General features: G+C 38.3%; 1 protein-coding gene across 5 annotated transcripts in view; it reads left to right on the plus strand.

Moving 5' to 3' along the window:
• The window catches only part of SSX2IP (SSX family member 2 interacting protein), a 40,139-nt gene extending 16,254 nt beyond the window's left edge, over positions 1–23,885 (plus strand). For 2 of the 5 annotated variants that reach the window (XM_080800970.1, XM_080800969.1), the window contains exons 2-14: positions 806–937; positions 1,847–2,016; positions 2,483–2,695; positions 5,045–5,155; positions 6,836–6,971; positions 8,851–8,926; positions 9,009–9,186; positions 12,504–12,654; positions 14,624–14,760; positions 15,095–15,268; positions 18,136–18,250; positions 18,547–18,712; positions 22,869–23,885. In XM_080800970.1, the coding sequence (XP_080657096.1) occupies positions 895–937; positions 1,847–2,016; positions 2,483–2,695; positions 5,045–5,155; positions 6,836–6,971; positions 8,851–8,926; positions 9,009–9,186; positions 12,504–12,654; positions 14,624–14,760; positions 15,095–15,268; positions 18,136–18,250; positions 18,547–18,712; positions 22,869–23,043 (1,845 nt within the window). In that variant the 5' untranslated portion in view covers positions 806–894 and the 3' untranslated portion in view covers positions 23,044–23,885. The remainder of the gene's footprint in view (positions 1–805; positions 938–1,846; positions 2,017–2,482; positions 2,696–5,044; positions 5,156–6,835; positions 6,972–8,850; positions 8,927–9,008; positions 9,187–12,503; positions 12,655–14,623; positions 14,761–15,094; positions 15,269–18,135; positions 18,251–18,546; positions 18,713–22,868) is intronic. The other 3 variants (XM_080800972.1, XM_080800971.1, XM_080800973.1) reach the window with 2 other exon arrangements.
• Positions 23,886–24,088: the final 203 nt, after the last annotated feature.

The following is a 24,088-nucleotide window of genomic DNA, read 5'->3' on the forward strand; positions in this document are numbered from 1 at the left end:
GCTTAACCTACTGAGCCACCCAGGCGCCCCTGTACAAATCATTTTTTTCCTTTTCCAAGGTTTTATTTAAATTCCAGTTAGTTAACATAACAGTGCAATATTAGTTTCAGAGGATGCTTCAGGAATTTGCATGTCATCACCTTGTGCAGGGCCATGCTGATCTTCTCTGTATTTTTCTGATTTTAGTGGATGTGTTGCCAAAGCAAGCACAAATCATTTTTTCGTTAGGATAAGATTTTAAAAGTGGTATTTCTGGGTCAAAATATATTTTGTTTGTAATATGTGATACATATTGCCAAATTTCTGGTGGTAGTATGAATTGATGTGATCTGTCTGGAGAGCAGTGTATGGAAGTGTGCTTTTTTCTGTAGTAATTAAAAAAATTTTTTTTTGCTGATATAGTTAGTAAAAACAAAAAATGAAAATGCTAGCCAAGAAGTTTTTCATCCTCTTATCTGTAGAAATAGTTTGTACTTTATTTTCGAGGATATATTGAAATCTTTTTTACTTAGTACCATGTTGTACCTTAGATTTACATTGTGAGTCAAATCATGTACTGTGTACTTTGTATATGAAGTAGTGTGAATACCTTGGCAGAACTTGATAACCCTTTACTTCTTCTGATCCTTAAACACCCACCACACACCACACACACACACCCACACACACGGTTATTATGAGCTCTACCATGTTCTGTATAGAAGCGTATGGAAATAAATAATGCAAAATCCTTTTTACCCATTGATTTTATATTTGCTTTTATATTTTTGGTTAAATGCTACTGTTTTACAATTTGCTTTTTAAGGAGATGCCTACATAGAAGGGTGACAGCAGCTGGACTGAATGTTTCACTGCTGAACTGGTTCCTCAGGTAGCCTGGCTCTGGTGACTGCTATGGGAGAGTGGATGACTGTTACAGACCCACATCTGTCTTCAGGTAACGGAGCCTAAAAGGAGTAAACTAAAGCGGTTTTAATTGTAGAGGTGAATTTTTAAATGAAACCGTAAAATAATTACCACAAATATTGAAGATGTGACTAGAGAGAGACATAAATAGTTGTAAAATATCTAATTTTTATCTTCAGAAAATTTATTTGGGAAACCTAAGAATTGTGCCATAATTAGTGGGGTTCAGTGCCTTTGATAGATGATGGGTTTGATTGTTATTATTTTGGAGAAGAATGCTAATGTGTTGAAATAAATTTATTGGTTACTTCAATATGTTGCTGTGATTTGTTCCTTTAATACATAACCTTTGACTCAGGTGGTTTTTATCTGTCATTTTTATAAGTCTGAAATACTGTAAATTAAGGTAGTATATTGTTGCTTAACATGCCTACTAAAGGCACTCTATAGATGTATCTTCTTGGAAAAAAGTTCAGTTGACTCTTGGATAACATGGGTTTGAACTGTGTGGGTCCACTTATACATAGATTTTTTTTTTCGATAAATGTAATACAATACTGTAAGTGTATTTTCTCTTATGACTTCCTTAGTAACTTTTTTCCCCTAACTCGCTTTAAGAATATACTAATGTAGTGCATATAACATGCAAAATACATGTGAATCAGCTGTTACTGGTAAGGCTCTCGTCATCAGTAGGCTGTTAGCCATGCAGTTTTGTGGAAGTCACCAGTGGCACACAGCTTTTCTGCTGCACGAGAGGTTGGTGCTCCTAACCCCTGTGTTGTTCAGGGGTCAATGTATGTAGTTTTCATACAAAAAACAGTTTGGCCTTAATTTGAAAATCCTTAAAAATATTTATGTAATTCAAAATCTTTGGTAATGGAGGTAGTTTGCATATGTTTTTTTAAGTTGTTTAAGTAAATGCCTTTTATTCTTTCAGAAAGCAAAAATATCTGTCAATATACCTCAGAAACAAAGATGTCTCCATCAAGTTTATACTCACAGCAAGTGCTATGTTCTTCAATACCTTTATCAAAAAATGTGCACAGTTTTTTCAGTGCCTTCTGCACAGAAGAGAATATTGAACAAAGTATTTCATATCTTGATCAGGTAAAAAAAATTTTTGTGTGTGAGAAGCAATAACATAAATCATGTTATATAATAGAACATATCAAAGTTATGAGAAAAACACTTGTCAAGCACATGTATATTGTTATGACTTGGCCTGGGACTTACAACATACAAGATAGGCAAAGAACTGTGGTGAGCATTCCATGTGAATACAGGGTAAACGTGTTTGTCAGCAGCAGGTTGGCCTCCATATCGCCCTAGAGACTTCTCCCCTGGAGTCTCTCTCTTATTTTACTGATGAACTAAGTGCCTTGCCCAGGACACAGGCACTTGTAGAGCAGAGGCTAAAAAGAGCCCAGTTCTCTCAGTTTTTTGTCCTTTGGGATATTTACAGTTTTCTTAACTTAGGATAGTTTTCATTATTTCTGAGAAAAGATTTCTATCTTTTGTTTCTATACTAAGTCATTTGGTAACCAACTTTGAAGAAAACATTTTCTCCTACCAGGAATTGACTACTTTCGGTTTTCCTTCATTATATGAAGAATCCAAAGGTAAAGACACAAAGAGAGAATTAAATATAGTTGCTGTTTTAAATTGTATGAATGAGCTACTTGTACTTCAGCGGAAGAATCTTCTAGCTCAGGAAAATGTAGAAACACAGAATCTGAAACTGGGAAGTGATATGGACCATCTACAGAACTGCTATGCAAAACTTAAGGTAGAACTTGCATGTCGACCTGTATTTCAATAAGCCAAATGTCTCATAAGCTAAGCCAAGTGATAACAGTGTTTTCTCTTTAACACTTTTGGGTTTTTATACATACATCCTACAATGCCTGAAGGATAGAGGTCATTCCTGAGGGGGGGATCTGTGGTGAGCTGGAGGGGGTAGTTAGTGGCCTCCAAGGTTATAAAAAGGCTGTGAGTTATGGATAATACTTTAATCTTAATCAGAGAGACCTAGGGAAGGTCTTATGAATTAGACTAATTCAGAGTTGTAAGCCCTTGAAGGTTGTAATTCTGCATTAAAACTTTTTATACATGGATAACCTTGGCCAAATGTTTTTTAAGTAGTTAGTGAATAATTGCACAATGATATTGGTAATCTGGACCTATTTAGCCTTTCCTCTGAGGAGTGGTTGCTTATTAGGACAGCCCAGAGAAGAGAATGTTTTCCAGGAAATCTTCTAATTCAGGTTTGACCTGAGCCAAAATCCGGTAGTTTTCTCTGGACAGAAATGTTTGTTCAGTGGCAAAAGTTGCTGATCTGTCCTTGAAGAGCTTCGGGATCTAGTATACGATTCATTCAATTCATTGAGCAAAATTTATTCAGTATTTTTACGCCAGGCACACTGGGTTTCACAGAGGAGTGAACCCAGTCCCTGCTCCCAAGGAGGTTGTAGCATAATGGAAGGAAATACATTGAACCATAATTATTTGCTTCATTAGTTGTTTTTGGTGTGGGAGGTGAGGGGAGGCTTCACAGAGAGTTCACATTTGATCTCAGGTTGGAGGAGTAAGTAGAAATTTGCTAATGTTTGGAAAAGACGTTGTAGGCAGAGGGTATATAACCTGTGGAAAGCATAGAGGTAGGAGAGAGCATTTGACTTTCAGGGAATAGTCAGTAGCTCTGTAGGGGCTGAAGTGTGTGATGATGATGAAGAGCGACAGAGGTGAGGCCGGGCCCCAGGCATCTGAGAGGCACCGTGCAGAAATGTGAAGACACCAAGGAATGTAAGTGAGAGGAAGGCATCGTGGGTGTCATGTAGATATCAGCCTAGCAGTATGATGGAGAAACTATGGGGAAGGGGCAGATTTGTATTTGTGACAGAGGTGGGGAGCCCAGAAGGCTTGGTGGAAAGGACAGCTGTTAGCAGACCTTAGCAGCTGCCGGAGCCAGAGAGGTTTTGGACTTGAACTAAGGTAGTACCAGTGGAGATGGTAAAAGTGAAATATGAAGCAAACGTGGGAGGTAAAATGGGTAGAATTTTATGAAAAATTGAATTTGGGGAATAAGAGAGTCATGAATTTAGGATACCGGCCCAGTCTCTGTCTCAGGTTTATAGGGGATCGTAGTATGAGATAAGTGATGTAGGAGGGAGGTGTGTAGATTTGCAGGGCTGATGGGGAGTTCAAGTAAAGCATTGATAATCACTCAAAGTGAATCTGATTTGACATATATGGGACATAGCAACTGGCCCAGTGCCTCTAAGTTTAGTCATTCCAAATGGTCTGGCATGATAGGAAGTCATACACTCTGAAGAAGAAGGTGCCAAAAATTCTGGTAACTTTGGAGTTATCGGAAGTGTGTTCCTAAATTTCACAAATTCCTAACTCTTCTTGAGGCCCATTGTTATAGGTACTGTGCAAGTTGTTATTTGTGGTCAGTTATGCCATAACTTGAGTGGCTTTTATATTTTATAAAGATAAGAGGATTTTAAAAATATCCCAGTGGCCTCATGCAGAACTTGGCACATTTCCTCAGGAAATGTGTGGGATGAATTCAAAATGAACATCTTATCTTGTACTGATTCCAGCAATGCTGCCATTCCTCTCTGGAAAAAAATCTTCAGAGGTTAGCACTTGCAAGGGAGAACGAATGTTGTGCTGGAGTCCCACGCTTTCTGACCTGAAGTGTTCCCACTTTGCTCCACGTCTTCCTAAAGAGCTTCCTAAAGAAGCGCCACATCACTTTGATTCTTTCTCACAGAATATACCATAGAAGTGCTAAAGAGTCCGAAAAGGAGACTTAAGAAGTGTCCAGTGGCAGCATCACTGGAATAAGTGAAGATTGCCTTTCAAGGAATGCACTTTGAAACTCATTTGTATATATATAAAAAATGTTGGTATTTTAAGAAATTACCATATGACATTTAAACTTAAGTAAATTTATAACCTTACAGTATTCTTATATTAATTGTTTTAAGTGAACATTTTGTGTGCCATTAAACTGCAGTTCTAGCTAACAAACCCTAGTATGTGTACGTTGTTTTTACTAATTTTTGAAGAATTCATTTGTTCCAAGTCCTATGTTAATTTTAATCACAGTTGCATGTGGATGTTTTAGGAACAACTGGAAACCTCCAGGAGAGAAATGATTGGGCTTCAGGAAAGAGACAGACAGTTACAGTGCAAGAACCGGAATTTGCATCAGCTACTGAAAAATGAAAAAGATGAGGTGGGTTGTCAGTTATTGAAGATGAAGTTTAAGTGATTTTTTTTTTCCTTTTGGATTTGACGTGACCATACCCCACTTTAAAACAAGAACATTAATTCATCCTTTGTCAGACTGGTATGGTGGACCTCTGTGTACAGCATTGCAGCATATTTAACTGAGCTCAGGAGCTCTCCCTGGCACCCCTGGCCCCAAGTGGATTCATGGAGTTTAGTATATTGGTCCATAGCTTGTGACAGCCAGTGTCCTCTGCTGTCCGTCCTGGACTCTGGTGCATTATCACTTTTTCCTTAGGCACCAGGGTGCTTTAAATGCAGGTCTTTTATTCTCTGCCATACCTATACTTAATATCTGGCATGCCTCTTCTATCTCTGTATTAAATACTGCCATTGTTCATCCAGTCAAGCTATTAATTACTTGACTAAATGGGCACAAGAGTTACTATTTTTTTAAAAAAAGCAATTCACATTACAAATCTTATTTCTGATTGTTATCGACATCATGATTTTAATTTCATTTCTGCTACAGTGGCTACTTAGTATTTGGATCTACAAAGTTAATGCATTTGAAATTACCATTTTTTAATGTATATAAGAAGAAATCATTATGTTCTTACCACTCAGCACTTTGACCCTGGCCATGTAATAACTATAAAAACACAATATTTATTTTCAGTGTTATATTGTTATATATTTTTAACTATAGTTAAGGACTTTTAGGGGAGCTTATTTCTTTCATGATTTTATAGTGATTTAGGCAGATTGTTTTGTCATATTTTGACTAGTAACGCGGTTAGTGGATAGTGAAGTATCATAAACTGCAAGGTTGCTTATGCATTTCCTTGGGTTGTTTCACTGAAAATTTTGACTAGATCTGCAGATTACACATAAGTGATTTGAATATAGTTAATCTTTAGTAGGAATTGAGTTAAACATCATCTCCAGCAGAGATTAAAAATGTTTGTATAGAATAGAACACATTTCCTATTTAGGGCTTCCTGAGAAGCCGCAGTAGATCTAAACACTGAGCTGCAGGGCCGGATGCGTAGTAGGTACTCAGCAAGTGTTTGAGCCGGATTCTGTCTGCTGTTTGGACTTACTCTAATTTGAGAACTGCTCATGATCAGATAAAAACAAACCTGCTTATGTGCTGTGATGTGCTAGGGCTAGTTTGTCACAGATTAACAAGGAATCACGTGAGTCAAGTCAGTTATACAGTATAAGGAAGTCACTGCAGATAATCAGGTTAATTCTTGTTTCAGACGAAGCTTTAATCACTTTAATACTTCTGTAAGCGTTTCTGGTTTCTAAATGAGCAGAGTCTGTACGTAGCATAAAAAGAACTGGGTGTTGTACATAAACAATGACTCTTGGAACACTGCATCAAAAACTAATGATGTATTTTATGGTGACTAACATAACACAACAAAGAAAAGGTAGAAAAATAATTTAGGATGTTAGCAGCTCTAGAAATTTCAGAATTAAGAAATAAAGACTTCCTGTGATTCACCTAATGATACTTTAAAAATTGATTTCCAGTGGTTATTGGGAAGGAAGAATAATCCTAAAATAAACTATTTTATGAGGAGGTGAATGCTAGGACTTCTCTTTTTTGAATTTACAAATTGTAGCTGGGGTTATCAATCATAAAGGGACTCATTTGATCCAAAATGCTTTTTTCCAGGTACAAAAATTACAAAATATCATTGCAAGTCGAGCTACTCAGTATAATCATGATATGAAGAGAAAAGAACGTGAATATAATAAATTAAAGGAACGACTACATCAACTTGTTATGAACAAGAAGGATAAAAAAATAGGTAAGAAACCAACTGGTTAAGATAAAGGAGAATAAATAAAGCTAAATTGCTAAAAAAAAATGAATAGATGGAGCATGAGAACTCGTGAAATATTATTTTTATGCTTTATGCAGTTGTTTGTAGATGGTGTGTATCCATATAAACTAGAAATTGAGGCAGCGCACTAGCAAAAATAATAATTTTGCTTTGCTTCCTTTGTTGCATATAAGTTACAAGTTTTTTTAAATAGGACAGTTGTAGTTCCACAGAGGAAAGACTAAGCCAGATGATATTCTGATCTTCCATAACAAAGAACTGATCATATGAAAACTCAAGATGAATGTCTGAGTGTCAAAACAAGTGTGATTTTAGAATTGACTTCATAAAATTATTTATCAGACCAAATCATTTACATCAGTTCCTTTAGATAAGTGTTGCTGTGCATTTTTGAAGCAACTAGTCTGAAGGATGGACTGTGAATGTTATGCTTATGGTTGTGCTTAAGGTGAACTTTTTTCTAATGTTACTCTTTTGAAAATCAATTTGCAACTTCATCCAAGTATGTGCATAATTTCAGGGAAATCACATAGGTGGAAGCGTAGAACTGTGTGCACGTGCATGCACACACACGTGCACACACACACACACGCACGACTACAGCTGTGCAGATACAGTTTTGCTGGCCTGGGAAGATACGGCACAGGAAATCCAGGCACTGATTTATCAGACAGTGGTTTCCAGGTGGACTGTAGGTTGTGTTCTAAGCCACAGTGTACAGTAATGCCCTGAACTGTGATTTCCGAAGCTGAGCTTTGGTGGGACTTGCTGACACAACAGCTGATGAGCAGATGTCTCAGGCTGTCCTGTGGTGGGCCGTGTCTGTTGTCAGCAGGTGGCTCGGTGCTGGTGGCATCCCCACGGATCTAGTGGAGCAGAGCTCTTGCACTCAGTCAGCTAGCTTATTTTATAAAAATCACTGAAAAATGAAAGCATAATAAGCAGTTAAGACAGCATTGGAAAATCTTTAGGTAATCAAATTTAAACTTCATTGGTTAACCTCATGTTCATTCATGAATTAAATACAGAGCAGGAGGAAATGCTGGAAGTATAAAGTGTAACACCTTATTAGAGAAGTTTATTAAAGATGTGACTGGTAATAGAGCCCTTACTTTATGGGAGTCTGGCTGTTTCCTAGTCCAAACCTAACTGGAAGTGACAGTTTCATAATGATTTTATCAAGTCTAAAATTACAATAATTTGCTGTCTTCTTACTTCCTTCTGATGCCAACTGCTTCCATCCCCCCGCCAGACAGAAGAGAAAGTAATACACAGGGGCCTTGACTCCTTTGATGATGACAACACAGGGCTTGGCAGACTTTTTCTGTAAAGATTCTCATAGTAAACATGTTCAGGTTTGTGGAGTCTATAGTCTTTGGTCACAGCTGTTCACCCCTGCACTTGTAGCGTAAAACTATATTAACACATGGTCTGGCAGTGTGCTAATAAAATGTATCTAGAAAATCAGGCAGCTGGCCTGCAGGCCATAGTTTGCCAACCCCAATGATAAAATGAATAATGATAATAAAATAATACTTATCAACCACTTTGTTAAGTGTTGTAACAACTACTTGTACTCTTCACAACAACTCCTGGGTGGATACTTTCATTATTTCCTCTGTGTTGATGAAGAAACAGGCTTCGTAGTTAAATAACTGGTCAAGATCTTAGTGCTTCTCAGTGATGGAGAACTGGAACTTGAAATCCGGGCTGTTTGAGCCCAAATCCTAATCTATACCAGGTTAACCTGTGTGTTCAGTCTGTGTAGAGTGTGTTAGGGTTTTATACACTTAAACATATGTATGGTAAGAATTGGTTTTGTTTTGCATGTTCATGTTTGTAGCTATGGAAGTTTTAAATTATGTGGGGAGAGCCGATGGAAAAAGAGGCTCCTGGAGGACGGGTAAAACTGAGGCCAGGTAAGGTCCAATTTAAATTGATATATTTCATTAGTGTTTTCTTTCTATAACTGCATTTTCATACTGACAGTTTCTTCCTCAGGAATGAAGATGAAATGTATAAAATTCTCTTGAATGATTATGAATATCGTCAGAAACAAATCCTAATGGAAAATGCTGAACTTAAGAAGGTTCTTCAGCAAATGAAAAAGGAAATGATTTCTCTTCTTTCTCCCCAAAAGCAGAAACCTAGAGAAAGAGCAGATGATAGTACAGGAACTGTAAGTGGCTCTTTCCTCTCTAATAGAGTTTCGGATTGCTAAGTCAAACAATTCAGACAGTAGCTAGGTATTCCCATTGGGGACACCCTTGGTATTTTGGACAGAATGCTCATTGCTCTGCTACCCCTAGGCACTGTGACGACGACAACAGAATTTCCCTGTGTGTTTCTAGACGTGGCCTGGGAAATGATGTAAGTGACTTTCCAGGGACCTACTCTGTGCCACACACTGTGATAAGCACTTTATGAACATGTCTCATTTCATTTTTCTAATTCAATGTTTTGCATATCATAATTATCCCCATTTTATAGCTGAGAAAAATGAGGCACACTCGTCTCGTTAGCCAAGTATCACAGGTGACAGAGCTAGGATTTAAATCCAAGTTTGTCTCACCCCAGAGATCGTGTTTTTAACCACTGTGCTGAGTATCCTCTAAATAGTTTAGGTGTTGTATACTTTAAGCAGGCTTGACTTTCAGAATGAAATGTTTATTAACTTTGGGAACCAACTCATCATTCAATCCAGAAATTTGCGGAATGAACTTTATGTTCTGGTCCCCGGAAAGAAAAAGCAAAAAGGAATTTTGACCCCTTCCTTTGTCTCATTTGGGACTGTTGCAACAAACTACCACAGACTGGGTGGTTAAGAACAACAGAAAATTATTTCTTACTGTTCTGGAGCTGGGAGGTTCAAACTCGGGGTACTAGTAGGGTCAATGTCTGGGGAGAGTATGTCCTCCTGGTTGCACATTGCTGACTCCTTGTACCCTCACCCTCCCATGCTGGAAAGAGGAGGCGCTCACCGGAGTCCCTTTTTAGGGGCACTCATCCCACTCACGAGGACACGACTTTTCATGACCTCCTCACTTCCTGAAGGCCCCACCTCTGAATACCCACACATTGGGCCTTAGAATTTCACCATGAATTTGAGGAACATGAACATTCCGTCCACTGCATCATTCAAGAAGCTCTTTTGAGGAGATGGGGCATAGGCCCAAGTAATGGTTACACATCTTAGGAGCTGTAATAGGGTGATACAAACGTGCTGAGCAGAGGAAGTGTGGCAATCAAGGAAGGCCTCACAGACAAGAGTGACCTTTGAATTGGCTCCTAAAGTTTTGGGGGTAGAAGCGTGTGACACAAGGGGAGTTATATGTGTGGAGGTCTGAAAACAAATCATGGAATGGGGAAAATTTCTTTTAACTTAATCGCTTTACATGTTTAAATTCTAGAGTCGGACAAGTGACTAAAATCTGAAAATAAAGTTGATGGGAACTGCTAATTATCAGCAAGTCATCAGAACTTGTTTTTTAAAGCTGTATAAGGGGATTATTTACCTTTGGTATCACTAACTATTAAGCACATCCTACCTTCTACCTCTTTTTTCCTTTTTTTAAAAAAAAAAAAAAAAAACATTACCTGAATGTCTTTGAAACTCCCAATCCAGGACCTGCTTGACCTCCGCCTTTTCTGTCAAAGTCTGTCACTTTTTGTTGTGTATGTGCACAAAGCCCTCTCCAGAGTGAGCAGTGCCCTCTCCAGAGTGAGCAGTTACCACAGCGTCTGCAGTTTTGGCCCCACCTTTACTAACATTATCAGCGTGTATTCAGCGCAACTAAGGAGTAACTCAAGGAGACCTTTCTCAGATGTTTCAATTCCCCTCTCCTTGCCACCACAGCCAGTGGGGAGTCTCCTGTATAATTCTTAAAAATTCAGATGTTTACCTTTGGAGACGCAATAATCTCTTAAGTAGATTTCTTGTTTTTAAAAGATCTGCTTTTCTAGAATTATTTTCTCTTGCAATTTAATTCTATTCCTTCCTTTCTTTTAAGGATTTTGGAGCTGTTATAGCAAGAGGAATAAGATTAACCTTAGAGGGAGCGCCTGGGTGGCTCAGAGGATTAAGCCTCTGCCTTCAGCTCAGGTCATGGTCTCAGGGTCATGGTCTCAGGGTCCTGGGATCAAGCCCCGCATCAGGCTCTCTGCTCAGCAGGGAGCCTGCTTCCCACCCCCCTCTTCCTGCTTTTCTCCCTACTTGTGATCTCTCTCTCTGTGTCAAATAAATAAATAAAATCTTAAAAAAAAAAAAAGATTAACCTTAGAATGCCTAGGTAGCCTTGAGGTTTCATTAATTTATTATTGTGCTTAAGTATTGCCATAACATATAGCCAAAATTCAAGTTGGTTTTTTATTTTCAGTGTGTGGTTTCAGTTTCATTCAGTCTGGGCAGTGTGAAGCAATTATTGTTCATTTTTTTAAATAATGGAATTATAGTATTCTGGTGTGCTTTAACACACAGAAGGTGTGGCTCCTTGGAAGAATTCCTGGCAAGTAGCTCCAGAGGCTACTTAGTAGCTCCAACCTGCTTCCTCTGGGAGACCTTGACCTCTGGCAGTCTTTGATACAGTTCTCCCCTCTGAGTCGCTCCCTCATTCTGCTCTACCTGCCTGTGGGAACAGTCTGATCAGCATTTCTTTCATCTTTGATCTGTTTTCTTCCCCCCTCCCCCAGCAAGATGGTTTATTGTTCATAATAAGGAAGTATATCTCTGTCCACTTTCCTGGATGTTAACAACAAATTTAGGACTTTGCAGATTATTATGCAGATGTGTGTGTGTGTGTGTGTGTGTGTGTGTGTGTGTGTATAATAATACATATTATTATTTATGTAGCTGCAGATTATTTTGAGATAATATATGTTAGTACTGTTTGCCTATGTTCTTTATCCTGCTTTGATTCTGTATGATTCTTTGTCAGTGGTTTGCTGTATTTTCCTATGATTTAGTGTCTTGGTAGAGTAAAAAGAAAAAGAATCTCTAGTTTTATTTTTTAAAATTATATGAGAAAAATAGGATTCACAGTTTCTTTTATTTTGTAGATAACCTCACTGGTTTATTTTTTTAAACTGACTAGGATGGGAGATAAGTTGATCTAACTTCAGATCTCAATTCTACCTCTTGGCTATATGATAATGGGCAGTATCTCTACTTCTCTAAGCATCATTTTTCCCACATTGTAACATGATTTGGGAATTAATTAGCATGTGAGAGCTCTAACATAACACTGGGCAAGTAGGGAATAACTCTTCCTCACGCAGCTCCGTGACTCTTGTCACTAACTATATTTGGATTCAAAGTCATATTTGATGAGGCCTGAATTGGAGAATTTCTGTCTTTAATATTAGGTCATATATGCATAAGAGATAGCACAGAAATGATTTTGATGGGTATCTCTGATAATCAGTTTGATTACTACTGCCTGAGTATCTGGAGCCATTTTAAGATACTGGTCTTTCCTTCTCAATCTCTCTTGCTCGTAGGTTATCTCTGATGCTGAAGAAGATGCTGGGGAACTGAGTAGGGAGAGCATGTGGGACCTTTCCTGTGAGACTGTGAGAGAGCAGCTTACCAACAGCATCAGAAAACAGTGGAGAATTTTGAAAAGTCATGTAGAAAAACTTGATAACCAAGGTAACTCACTGTCTTGGTGCCTGCAAAGTGAGTTGTGACACTCGGTTCTTAATTTCAGTCACTTGGAAAGTCACGTCAGGGGCTCAGACCCTGAAGTACTGGAGCTCAGTTTGGTGGTTTGATAATCAAGCTTCTATCTACTTCTAGAGGTGAGGTTTGAACCTCACTGAGAAATACTTTCCCCTCAGTAAATCTTTCTCTGAACCATGGATTCTGAGTGCAACGTACAATTGAATAAGGTGAACTGAGTCTCTTACCGATCTTGGAAATTAAGAATTATTATTCGTGATATGGTATAAATATGAGCCTTTTGCTTATTATTCCCAAATACTTGCATACTCCTGGTTCCTACTAATTTATTTTTAAGTTACTTTCAGAATAATAGATGTTTAATATAAAATATCAATTAGGAAGTATATGAAGTAGAATATTCAGGTTTCTGTTTCTTGTTCATGACACTTAACAGTTTGGTGCTTATCTTTCTGGATTTTTCTGTAGGCATTTACAAAATATATATTTTTTGAAGATTTTATTTCTTCATTTGATAGAGAGAGAGCACAAGCAGGGGGAGCAGCAGGCAGAGGGAGAAACAGACTCCCCATTGAGTAGGGAGCTCAATGTTGGACTTGATCCCAGGACCCTGGGATCATGACCTGAGCCAAAGGCAGACGCTTAACTGACTGAGCTACCCAGGCACCCACAAGATATTTATTTAAAAATATATAAAAAACTGGGGTGTCTGGGTGGCTCGGCTTCTGACTCTTGGTTTCAGCTTAGATCATGATCTTAGGGTTGTGGGATTGAGCCCCAGTGGGGCTCTGCACTCAGTGGGGAATGCTTGAAATTCTCTCTCTCTTCCTTGTCCCTCTGCTCCTTCCGCTGCTCATGCACATGCACTTGCGTTCTCTCTCTGTAAAATAAATAAATAAAATATTAAAAAAATATATATATATAAACAAAAATTGAACATTACATATTTTTTCTACACTGCTTTTTTCATTTAACACTGTATTTTAGACACCATTCCCTGTCACTGCAGATAGTATAGATTTATACTGATGAATGTATTCTTAATATTTATATTTGTTAAAGTTTGCATGCTTTTAAATCAAGAAAAAGTTTCTGCTCAGTAAATGAAGTCTGTTGAAAGAAAAGTTATTCTAAATGTCAGAAGTCATAAAATCACTGTCAATTGTCTTCAGTAGTAAAGAGTAATCAGCAACATTTTGTGCCAAAATTAATTTACATGAGATTTTATTGATGTCAGTCACCATCTCTTAGTAAATGGCAAGTGTGTTTGGACTTTGTTGAATAGGAATTTGCAAGCTTAGTAGCACTGCATTGATCTTTGCAGAAGAGTCCAAAGTAGTTTATGGATTTGTTAATTATTTTTCTCTTTTGTGAATATCGATTGTCCATTATTTTAAGATTTTATTTATTTATTTGAGATAGTGAGCAAGCAAGTGAAAGAGAGAGAGAGCGTGTGTGAGCAGGGTGAGGGACAGAGGGACAAGCAGACTCCCTGCTGACCAGGGAGCCCAACGCAGGGCTCGATCCCTGGACTCTGGGTCGTGACCTGAGCTGAAGCCAGATGCTTTTAGGTTGTCCAGTTTTAATTAAGACATAGTCTTGGGTAAATAGGGATTACAGATTAAATGTTCATAGTAGAACTATTAGTAAAGATATCACTTTAGTCCAAAAATAGTACGAATTTGTAGTTGTCATGAATCCCTTATAATAAGTTGCTTTGCTTTTAAAATTTTTTCATAGTGCTATAATACTGTAAATTTAATTGTATTATTATAGATTATGAAATTTTTAAAGGGCAAAGGGAATAAGTACCTTTTAGGAAAACCTGTGAGAGTCCAGAAAGAGAAGTTCTGAGAGCCTTGATCTTTAACTATAATTCAAAAAACACCATAAACTGAGTGGTGTAAAAACCTACATCAAATGACTGGTTTTATGTTAGTTTCAAAGGTACACCTAGAAGGTTTTAACGATGAAGACGTCATCTCACGACAAGACCATGAACAAGAAACTGAAAAACTCGAGTTAGAAATTCAGCAGTGTAAAGAAATGATTAAAACTCAGCAGCAGCTTTTACAGGTTGGTGTGAGTTGCCTTTTCAAGCTGTTTTCCTGTGAGAGTGGTCAGGATTTTAACTGAGCCTTGCTAGATTGTTCCTCCTGCATCTCAGAAGATCTGTAGCGTTGGTTGTTTTTCTGCTCTCAGCTCAGTTCTTGGCTTGCTGACAGGTACAACGCACGCTGTTCCTCAGGCAGGACTTCGCCAGCTGGAAAATGAGAATCCTTGCTTGCCTTTCTGGTTTTTCATCATTTCTCTCCTTCCCTGAAAGTTTGACCCTGCTTCCCTTGCTCTAATTTTAACGGGAAGCGTTGCAGGGACCCCCTGGAACTTACTATGTTTCCAAATTTAATAGCAGCAGCTCGCTACTGCCTGTGACGATGACACCACTTCCCTGCTACGAGACTGTTACTTGCTGGAAGAGAAGGAGCGCCTCAAGGAAGAGTGGTCCCTGTTTAAAGAGCAAAAAAAGAATTTCGAGAAGGAAAGACGAAGCTTTACAGAAGCGGCTATTCGCCTCGGCCTAGAGGTATTTTCAACCAGTAGCTTTCCTTGCAGAGCTTTGGGGAGTACTAGGGAGGCGCAGCAGACTGCATCCAAGTTCTGCCTTTGGTTGTTTCTTTGCTGTCCGGTGTTTGTTTTTTCTGAGTATTTTACCAGCGATCTTATAACTGGAAGGGATTGTAAGCACGTGAACTACTTTAGAAGGGTATTGTTCTGCCTTTACCAGATTTGGGAATTGAAACTTTTCTTTTTAGAAAACCATAAGCATCCATTATCCCCTTTGGATGGGCTTTCTACTAGTGAGTGTTCAGCTTCCCACAGGAGATCTCTCTTGGACACTTGTGATCTGGCCACTGTCAATAGCTACAGCATCAAAAGATAGTGCGACTGAGGGCCTGTTTGTTGTTTAGGAAGCGGGGGAGGGGAGTATGAACGGAAGACCCCCACCCCCACCCCAGTGATGTGTGCATACAGCTTCTACAGCTCGCTTTTTAACTGAACGATGTGTTAACCTACATATTTCCCTTTCAAAAATTATAGAAGTGATGTGTTGAACATGGTTTCAAAAATAAAAACCTGTATAAAAAGCCACAAAGTGAAAAAATATCACCCATTCTTACCGCCAGTTTCATTCCTCAGAGGTAACAACTAACTTGTAATTCTTCTGAGAAGTACTATTTTAACTTTAATATACTTCAGCCTTTTTCCCTTGATAACAGCCTGTTGATTCCCCTGCTGTGAAAGATAAAGAATTTCTATCCTTATCATACCACCCATCTATACTGTTCCATATATATATATATATATATATATATATGACTTCTTCATCATATTATTAACTTTTTTAACCTAACTTTTTAAAAACGGTTTCTTATGGTTGACTTTGTTTTCTTTAAATATTATATTTAATGCTTCCATTTCATTTTTGCTCCTCTTGATACAGTGTCCGTTTATCCCCTCAGTGAAAGCTGAAATTCTTGGAGTCACCCTTGTTCCACTTCTCTTGTCCCTCTCCTTCCCAGTTTTTGTCTGTGCTTTTCTTTTTCATTGTCAAGTGTTAGCCTGTGAAGTAATCCAGGTGTAAGTACTTTGGGCAAGATAGAGACTTAACACTTGAAAGAACACTGATTTACGTGATTCTGTAAATGTTCATTCTCTAACCTAGTAATACGTTTGGCCACATAGAAAATATTCTGTGTTATTAAGACTGCTGCCTGGAAGAGAATCTTTCATATATCCCTGTGTAGTGAATCCTTTGACTTTCTTTGTACCTTTATGATTTCCTGACTCACATTCAGCTTATGTCTCATGTTATCTTCTTTCTTGGGTTTCTTTTTCAATTTGCTGTATTACCTTCTTGAGTAATTTTTTTCGTAAGTATCGTGTGAGTGAAAAGTATACTGAATTCTAGAATATCCAAAAATAAATTCATATGATTGGTTTGGCTGGATACGGAATTTAGTTTCCAACTTTTTCTCTCAAAACTTTGAGTTATTCCCTTCCTTCTGATGTTTGGTTTTACGAGTGAGAAGCCTGGTTATTATATAGCCCTACTTATACAGTACTTTGTGGATATCCTGCTTTGTTTTTGCCTTCTCTCCTCTTTTCTCCATCTTTTTATCTTAAAGTTCCAAAATTTTACTAGGGTATATCTAGGTGTAGCTCCTTTTCAGCGTCAAGACACTGTATTTCTTCCATTTAGGGATGTTTTCTTTAGTTCTGTATTTTTTCCTTCCCTAACTTTTCTTGCATTCTGGAACGCTTTTACTAGGCAAATGATTGACCTCTGACTATATCTATAGATTAACTTTATGTTCTGAATTCGGGGATATTTTCTCACTTTTAACTCTTCCCTTCATCCACTGAGTTTTTGTTTTAGATTTGTCTTTTTTCTTGTGTCCTCATTTTTTTGCTTTTCTTTATATAGCACTATATTATTTTACAGATGTTCATAAATCTGATCATTTGTGTCAGAATTTTTTTAAAAGGGTCTCTTGAACTATTTTATCTCTGGTCAAGTCTCTTTATTTTGGCTCTTTTTCTCTCATGCTCTTAGTTTCCTTCAAATGTCTGGTGATGCATGATTTTGTATTGAATTTAGGAATGAAACACTATGTTCTGTTTAAAGTAACTAGCATGGAAGTCCTCCACAACTGTGAAAATCTCTCATCAATAGCTAACTTTCTCAGAAAATTTGCACCAGCATTTTCTCCTAACTTCGGGGAACCTGTTTCTGGGTCTCTGTCTCCCAGCCTGTTCCAAGAGATACTCTGGTTACTTGGTGTCCTGTTCCCAGCTCTCTGTAGGAGAACCTGTCTGCCTCTGGGCACTGGGGCCATTGGGGCCAGGGAAGGATGGGAAGGAAGCATGAGCGACCTGAGGGCTAAAGGAGAGTTTAGGATTATCAACTGTTGGGAAGGGGAAGGTCTGACATGTGCCCTCTTGTGGTTTAGTGGTGATGGCTGCCGGCTCTAGATGGTAGAGGCTGAGAGCAATGCCTGGTAAAGTTACAGCTTCTTTTTCTCAAAGGATTCATTTGCAGTGGATATTTTTCTGTTGTTTGTAATTCTATATTTATAATGTTCTGTATGTTCAGGAGTTTAGCTAATATGCTATGATTTTTGTTTTTGGATTGTCCATTTGAGTTTACTCAAAACAGATGTGAAAGTAGTGATGAGTTGTTTATTAGGTGAAATGGGTGATTTTTTCTTTCTTAAATATAATTTACTTAAATAAAATTTTTCTTAGTTTTCTAGGTTAATTCATTTGACTTACAAAATCTGTATGATAGCCAGAAAGCAAACACCAACAACTACAGAAGTCATGGGAAATGCCAACAATGTGAATGTTGAAATATTGATCAATATTTCTTTGGTTTGCTTGTTGTGATAGAGAAAGGCATTTGAAGAAGAAAGAGCCAGTTGGTTAAAGCAACAGTTTTTGAATATGACTACCTTTGACCACCAGAACTCAGAAAATGTGAAACTTTTCAGTGCCTTCTCAGGAAGTGAGTACATCATTAACTCTTTAATCAGAAAATGCATGTAAATAGATACTGTCCATTATTAATAGGCAACTTTGGAGATCACCAAATATTTTTAAAACTAGATCCTTAAATGTTTATGGAATATGCAGAAGAGATGGCAAGATTAGCTCAACCAGAGTCAAGGGCTAGAGGGGCCACCCACCTTAACTTGTTCTACCCCAGACCTCACCCCCTGCAGAAGATCATCATAGTTAGTACTCTTCACCTTGTTGATACCTCACCATACACACTTCCTATGTTCTTTTCTCTCTTCACAGGTTCTGATCGGGACAGTCTAACAGTGCACTCGAGGCCACGGCAGAAGAAGCCTCACGGCGTGTCTAACGGATCTCCGGTTTGCGCATCCAAACTTACTAAGTCTCTTCCCGCTTCTCCTTCTACTTCAGACTTTTGCCATACACGTTCCTGTGCGTCTGAGCATAGGTACTGGTCTGTAGGTGATCTTTGCACGTTTCTGTCCCACTGCTAGAGTTGCACTGCTGAGGGCAAGTTGACACGTCCGTGGTGTTAGCAATGGTAGTGGCTTTGGAGAGGATTTAGTTGGTTGATCATTTGTTGTGCAAGTATTTATTGGGTGGCCATTGTGTAAGGACACCTGTTAGGTGCTGGGAAGACAGTAGTGAGCAAGGTAGACCTGGTCCCATTCTGCTGGGAGCTAAATCATATGATGTTATTCCTTTCACTTCACATCCAAAGTACAATTTAAAAAACAGTCTTATTTACAGGAATCACTTAGTATTTTGAATTCTTTAATTTTATTAAATAGAAGGATATTTTCATCATCTTTGTAGAATATATATTTTAAAATTTCTTTTGCTATTCCCATTTGATTGGTGTTGAAGGGCAAAGAACTGAGAAAAATGTCCTTATAGTGACTGGTAAAAATCTATGCTCAAGGATGACAGGGTCACAAAAAGTTGTTCCCCAACCCCAGGAAACCCATATCTATCTATCTTTCTTTCTTTCTTTCTTTCTTTCTTTCTTTCTTTCTTTCTTTCTTTTTTTTAACCCATGTATCTCTATTAACTGATACGTTTGGGTATTTTTCTCTGCGTCAAGTTGTTAAATCACCTTATAAGGTGTAAAATCAATATTTTGCCTCAGAGCCAATTCCAAGGTTAATTAGCTAAGCACATAGAACATTCCTAGTGAGAGAGGAATAGAAAAGAGCAAAAGGATACTTTGGAAAGTGTGGTGGTGATCTCTCCTTTTAACCAAAGTAGGAGATGATAGCATGAGGGCCGGTGTGTTTGGCAGGTTCCCTAGAGAACAGGGTTCGGAGCTCTGGTATGCTTGACCTGTGGTTGTGAGAGGCTAGTCTGGACCTAAGTGTTGAAGAAGCCCATTAGCCTGTGGACAAAGAATTGTTAAATAAATGAATTTCAGAATGAAAATTTGAAGCTTAAAAAGAATAAGACCCTGTATATATTGTTGATTTGTAAAAAGATTAGGACCCTAAATATTGAGGCGCCAAAAAGAGCGTGGGAAGAGTCCTCCAGGCAAGTGTAGGGACCCCTGAGGCAGAACACTGGTGTGTTTGTGGAGGACGAGTGGTGTTAGTGAGCAAGACCAAGAGGGGAGAGGGATGGTGGAGGGTGGGCAGGCGTCACATCCTGTAAGGCCCTGGGTGAGTAGATGGCGATACCAACTTTATTATGTAGAAGTTCAGGTATCTACAGGTGTAGAGAGAATAAAGTCATGATGCCCTGTGTACCCATCACCCAGCTTCAACAATTATCAACTCATGACCATGTTGTTCATCCATAACCCCATTCTGCTGCCCCCACACACATGCACATACTTGACTTCTCATTTGTGAAGTATTTTAGTCTGTATTTGTAGGGTCGGATTATTGTTCTGAGGGCAACAGGAAAAGTATTGGAGATGGGTAAACAGGAGAGTGAAAAATAAATCTGTTTGAAAAGGTGACTTTTTTTATGTGGCAAAAAGACTGTAGGAGCCTGTGCTAGAACCCAGGAAACACGGTTAGGAGGCTCCTGGGGAGTCGCAGCGAGATGGTCACAGTTTAGGCAAGGGTTCTAACATGAAGGCAGACATGATGGGATTAGGAATATATTTTGCAGTTAGAGCCAACAGATTGACTAATGGGTGAGTTTGGGGAGTGAAAGTTTGATTTACAATCAAAAGATACTGTAAGGTCAGTATTGTCTTACACAGAATGTTATTAAACTCCCAAATTTGACCAATCAGAGCCACCTGTATAAATAACACAAATTCTAGTCACCGTTTTCATCTAATGCGTTCTGTATCCGAGAAAGAACATAGCAGTTGCCTCGATTATTTTTATGTCTCTACAATTCTTACTTTTTAATCTAATTATTTTTAGTTAATAAATATTTGCATTAATAGTCCTTTAGGATATTATTTTTTTTTTTTAATTTATTTATTTGTCAGAGAGAGTGAGCACAGGCAGAGAGAGGCAGGCAGAGGCAGAGGGAGAAGCAGGCTCCCTGCTGAGCAAGGAGCCCGATGTGGGACTCGATCCCAGGACCCTGGGATCATGACCTGAGCCGAAGGCAGCCGCTTAACCAACTGAGCCACCCAGGCGTCTCCTTTTAGGATATTATTTTGTGCTAATAAAGTTAAGTCCAGCATTTAGTACCTACATCACAGGGTGTTAGGAGATTTCAGTCATGATACATTTAAAGCACTTAAAACAGTACTTGGTCCATTATCAGCCTTCAGTAGCAGGCTATGAAAATAATACATGTAAACATATATGGATTATAAAAGTGCTTTTCTCCTTCATGTATTCCGAGGGCTAAACAACATCAGTGACATAGAAACAATTTTTTTTTTAAGATTTTTATTTATTTATTTGACACAGAGAGAGACAGAAAGAGAGGGGACACAAGCAGGGGGAGTGGGAGAGGGAGAAGTAGGCTTCCTGCTGAGTAGGGAGCCCAGTGAGTGCGGGGCTTGATCCCAGGACCCTAGGATCATGACCTGGGCCGAAGGCAGACGCTTAACCACTGAGCCACCCAGGTTCACCTAGAAACAGAATTTTAAGCATAAAGAAACTCCATTGAGCTATTCATGTTCATGGTCATTGGCCTCTGAAGATAAAACACGGAATTGAGTTACTAGTTATCAGGAAAGAAGCTATGGAGCTTGATATAGTTCTCAAAATTTTAAGTTATTTGGTAAATTTGGACTCCTTGCTCCTGAAGCACCTTGGATCTGGGTTCGTAATAAGATTATAACAAAACGATAGGAATATTTATAGCTAATTTCTATATCAACAACCTCATTGCTTCTTCACTGTAGAATGGAAAATTTTATACAAAGTAATTCAGGTACGAAATTACAGAGAAAATTTAGTTGATCGTTGAGCTCATTTTGTCTGAGATGGCAAGGTTTCCCAGGGCTGAATTATAAGCAAGTTCTTTTTTTCTTTTAAGTATTGGCAAATAAGCGTAAGTAAAATTTTTAGTTGTTTTGGGTTTCAATTTTTAGAATTAAAACAACTTTTTTTTTCCCTAGGATTGGCACATTGAGTTTGAGTTAATAAACCAAAGTTACAAAAAATGCATAGGGGAAAAAATGTACATTTGTGGAAAAAATTACATAGGATATTCAGTTGGTAAAAATGTTTCATTTGTTGACTTAACTCCTTAGATCTGAAAGTAGTCATTTAGGCAGATTTTTTTTTCATTTAGGCAGATTTTTTAAAAAGATTTTACTTTTTATTTGAGAGAGAGAGAATGGGTGAAGGGGGTGGTGTGCAGGGACAGAGGGAAAAGTAGATTCCCCACCGAGCAGGGAGCCTGACCTGGCTCCATCCCAAGACCTGGGATCATGACCTGAGCCGAAGGCAGGTGCTTAACCGACTGAGCCACCCAGGCACGCCAGATTTTTTGTTTTGAGGTTGGTTGCAGAATACCTCTCAGATTGTGTCATTGAAGGGTAGCAGCTGTGTCTGTGTTCAGACACAGATTGTTACCCCCAGACACAACTGAGCATTGGTGTAAGCGCTTAATGTGTGTTAACTCAGTTCCACCCGCCCCTATGAGGTAGATGCTATTATTATTTCCATCTTACAGCTGAAGAAGCTGAAGAAACAGTGACTAGTGAGCTGAACAGGCCAGCGGGGATGAGCCTAAACCCTCTGACTTTAGAGTCTCAACTCCTTACTGCTTGTGTCAGCACTCGTTAAATAGCTGTGTGGGGCAGTGGCTGGGTGGAGGAAAGCTTGCATGAGCAAATGGATGTGTGAGGAATAAAACAAAGAGATTATTAAATAGTGGCAGGAAGACGAGGACATAAGGATATATGAGCTTTCAAATTCCACACGTTCTATCTTAGGCCTCAGCTGTGTAGAGAACTTCAGAGTAGACCAAAGAAATAAATAAGTAGATGGGTAAACAGATAAAAAGGTAGAGAGATAGGCTAAAAGTGATAAATTAGGACGTTTTGAAACACTTCTTTGTTCTTAATCTGTGTGTTCTCAGATTTTACTTAGCATAGGACAAGGGGCAGTTGGAATTTAGACCTTCAGGTGGGGCTTAAGTATAAAAGGAGGAGGAGATGATTATTAAGATCTATCTTTTCCCAACAGCTCCATCAGTGTACTGAACATAACTCCTGAGGAAACTAAACCAAATCAAGTTGGAGGAGAAGGTGCAAGTCAGAAATGGAGCATGGCGTCAGGCCCTGGATCACAGGAAGGTTGCTACAGTGGCTGCTCCTTGACCCACACGAACTCCCATGTAGAAAAAGATGACTTACCTTAGACGTGCGGCCTGGGCTTGTTCTCACAAACACGTTCACCAGATTGCACATTTCAGCTGAAACAGGGTGTGTCATAAAGTCCGTCGTCTCTGATAATTTAAGATGGTCTGAGGTGTTTGTTTGGACTTTCCTGTTCCTCCCCCAAAGAGCTAAAATGTTGAATCTATTTAAAAGGATATAAAAGCTTTGGATATGTATTTTTAGTAACAGAAGCATCTGGTTCTGTGAATAGAGGAATGTATATGTTTGGATGGGAACAGAAGCACTAGAATGAGTTTCCTCTTATAGGTATTAAAAAATAGCACTTTTAGGAAACTGATTATTGTAAATGTTTAATTTTGTCTCATATGTAGTTGGCATTGGAAGTTTAGCCTTTACTTGAATGTACACTGTAGATTTTTAACAAAGCAAGTTCTATATTTATTATGTTTAGTGTGATTTGAAATTTCCTCTTTCATATGTTTTAAATAAAGTGAAATTTATGTATGTTTTGTACATAGATATACATGATTATGTTAAGAGGCTTTAAGATTTAAAAATTTTACACATCCATAATTATAGTATTTCATGCCAATAAAATTTTTTTAGTGGTATTCTGTTTACAGATGTGTTAGAGCCATTGCCACATTATGTTTAAGAATTTTTTGAATGCATCTGAGCAATAAATACTCAAAAGCTGTTCCATGAAGCTGACTTCTTTAGATAATTATCATCACTAACATTACATTTTTTAGATTTCTAGAGCAGCAGATTTTTATATATTTTGGATATTATAATTTTTCGAAGAACTTCTGATGATAGGTAGGAGAAGCAAGACAATAAAGTACCTCGGATAAAACAATTTAAGAATATTGTTTTAAGATATTTGGGGTGAGAGAAGATATTTAAGGTACCTGAATGGGAATATTTTCTTTACTACATGGGGATCAGTACTGCAACCACAACCTCAGGCTTGGTATAATTTGGGGTATGTGCTGCTCGTGATAAATCTGACAATGTGAAAAGCACCCAATTTTGTCTAAATATCATCCTACCACCCTGGACAAA

This window comes from Martes martes (assembly GCF_963455335.1).
Source record: "Martes martes genome assembly, chromosome: 4".
NCBI classification, from domain to species: domain Eukaryota; kingdom Metazoa; phylum Chordata; class Mammalia; order Carnivora; family Mustelidae; genus Martes; species Martes martes.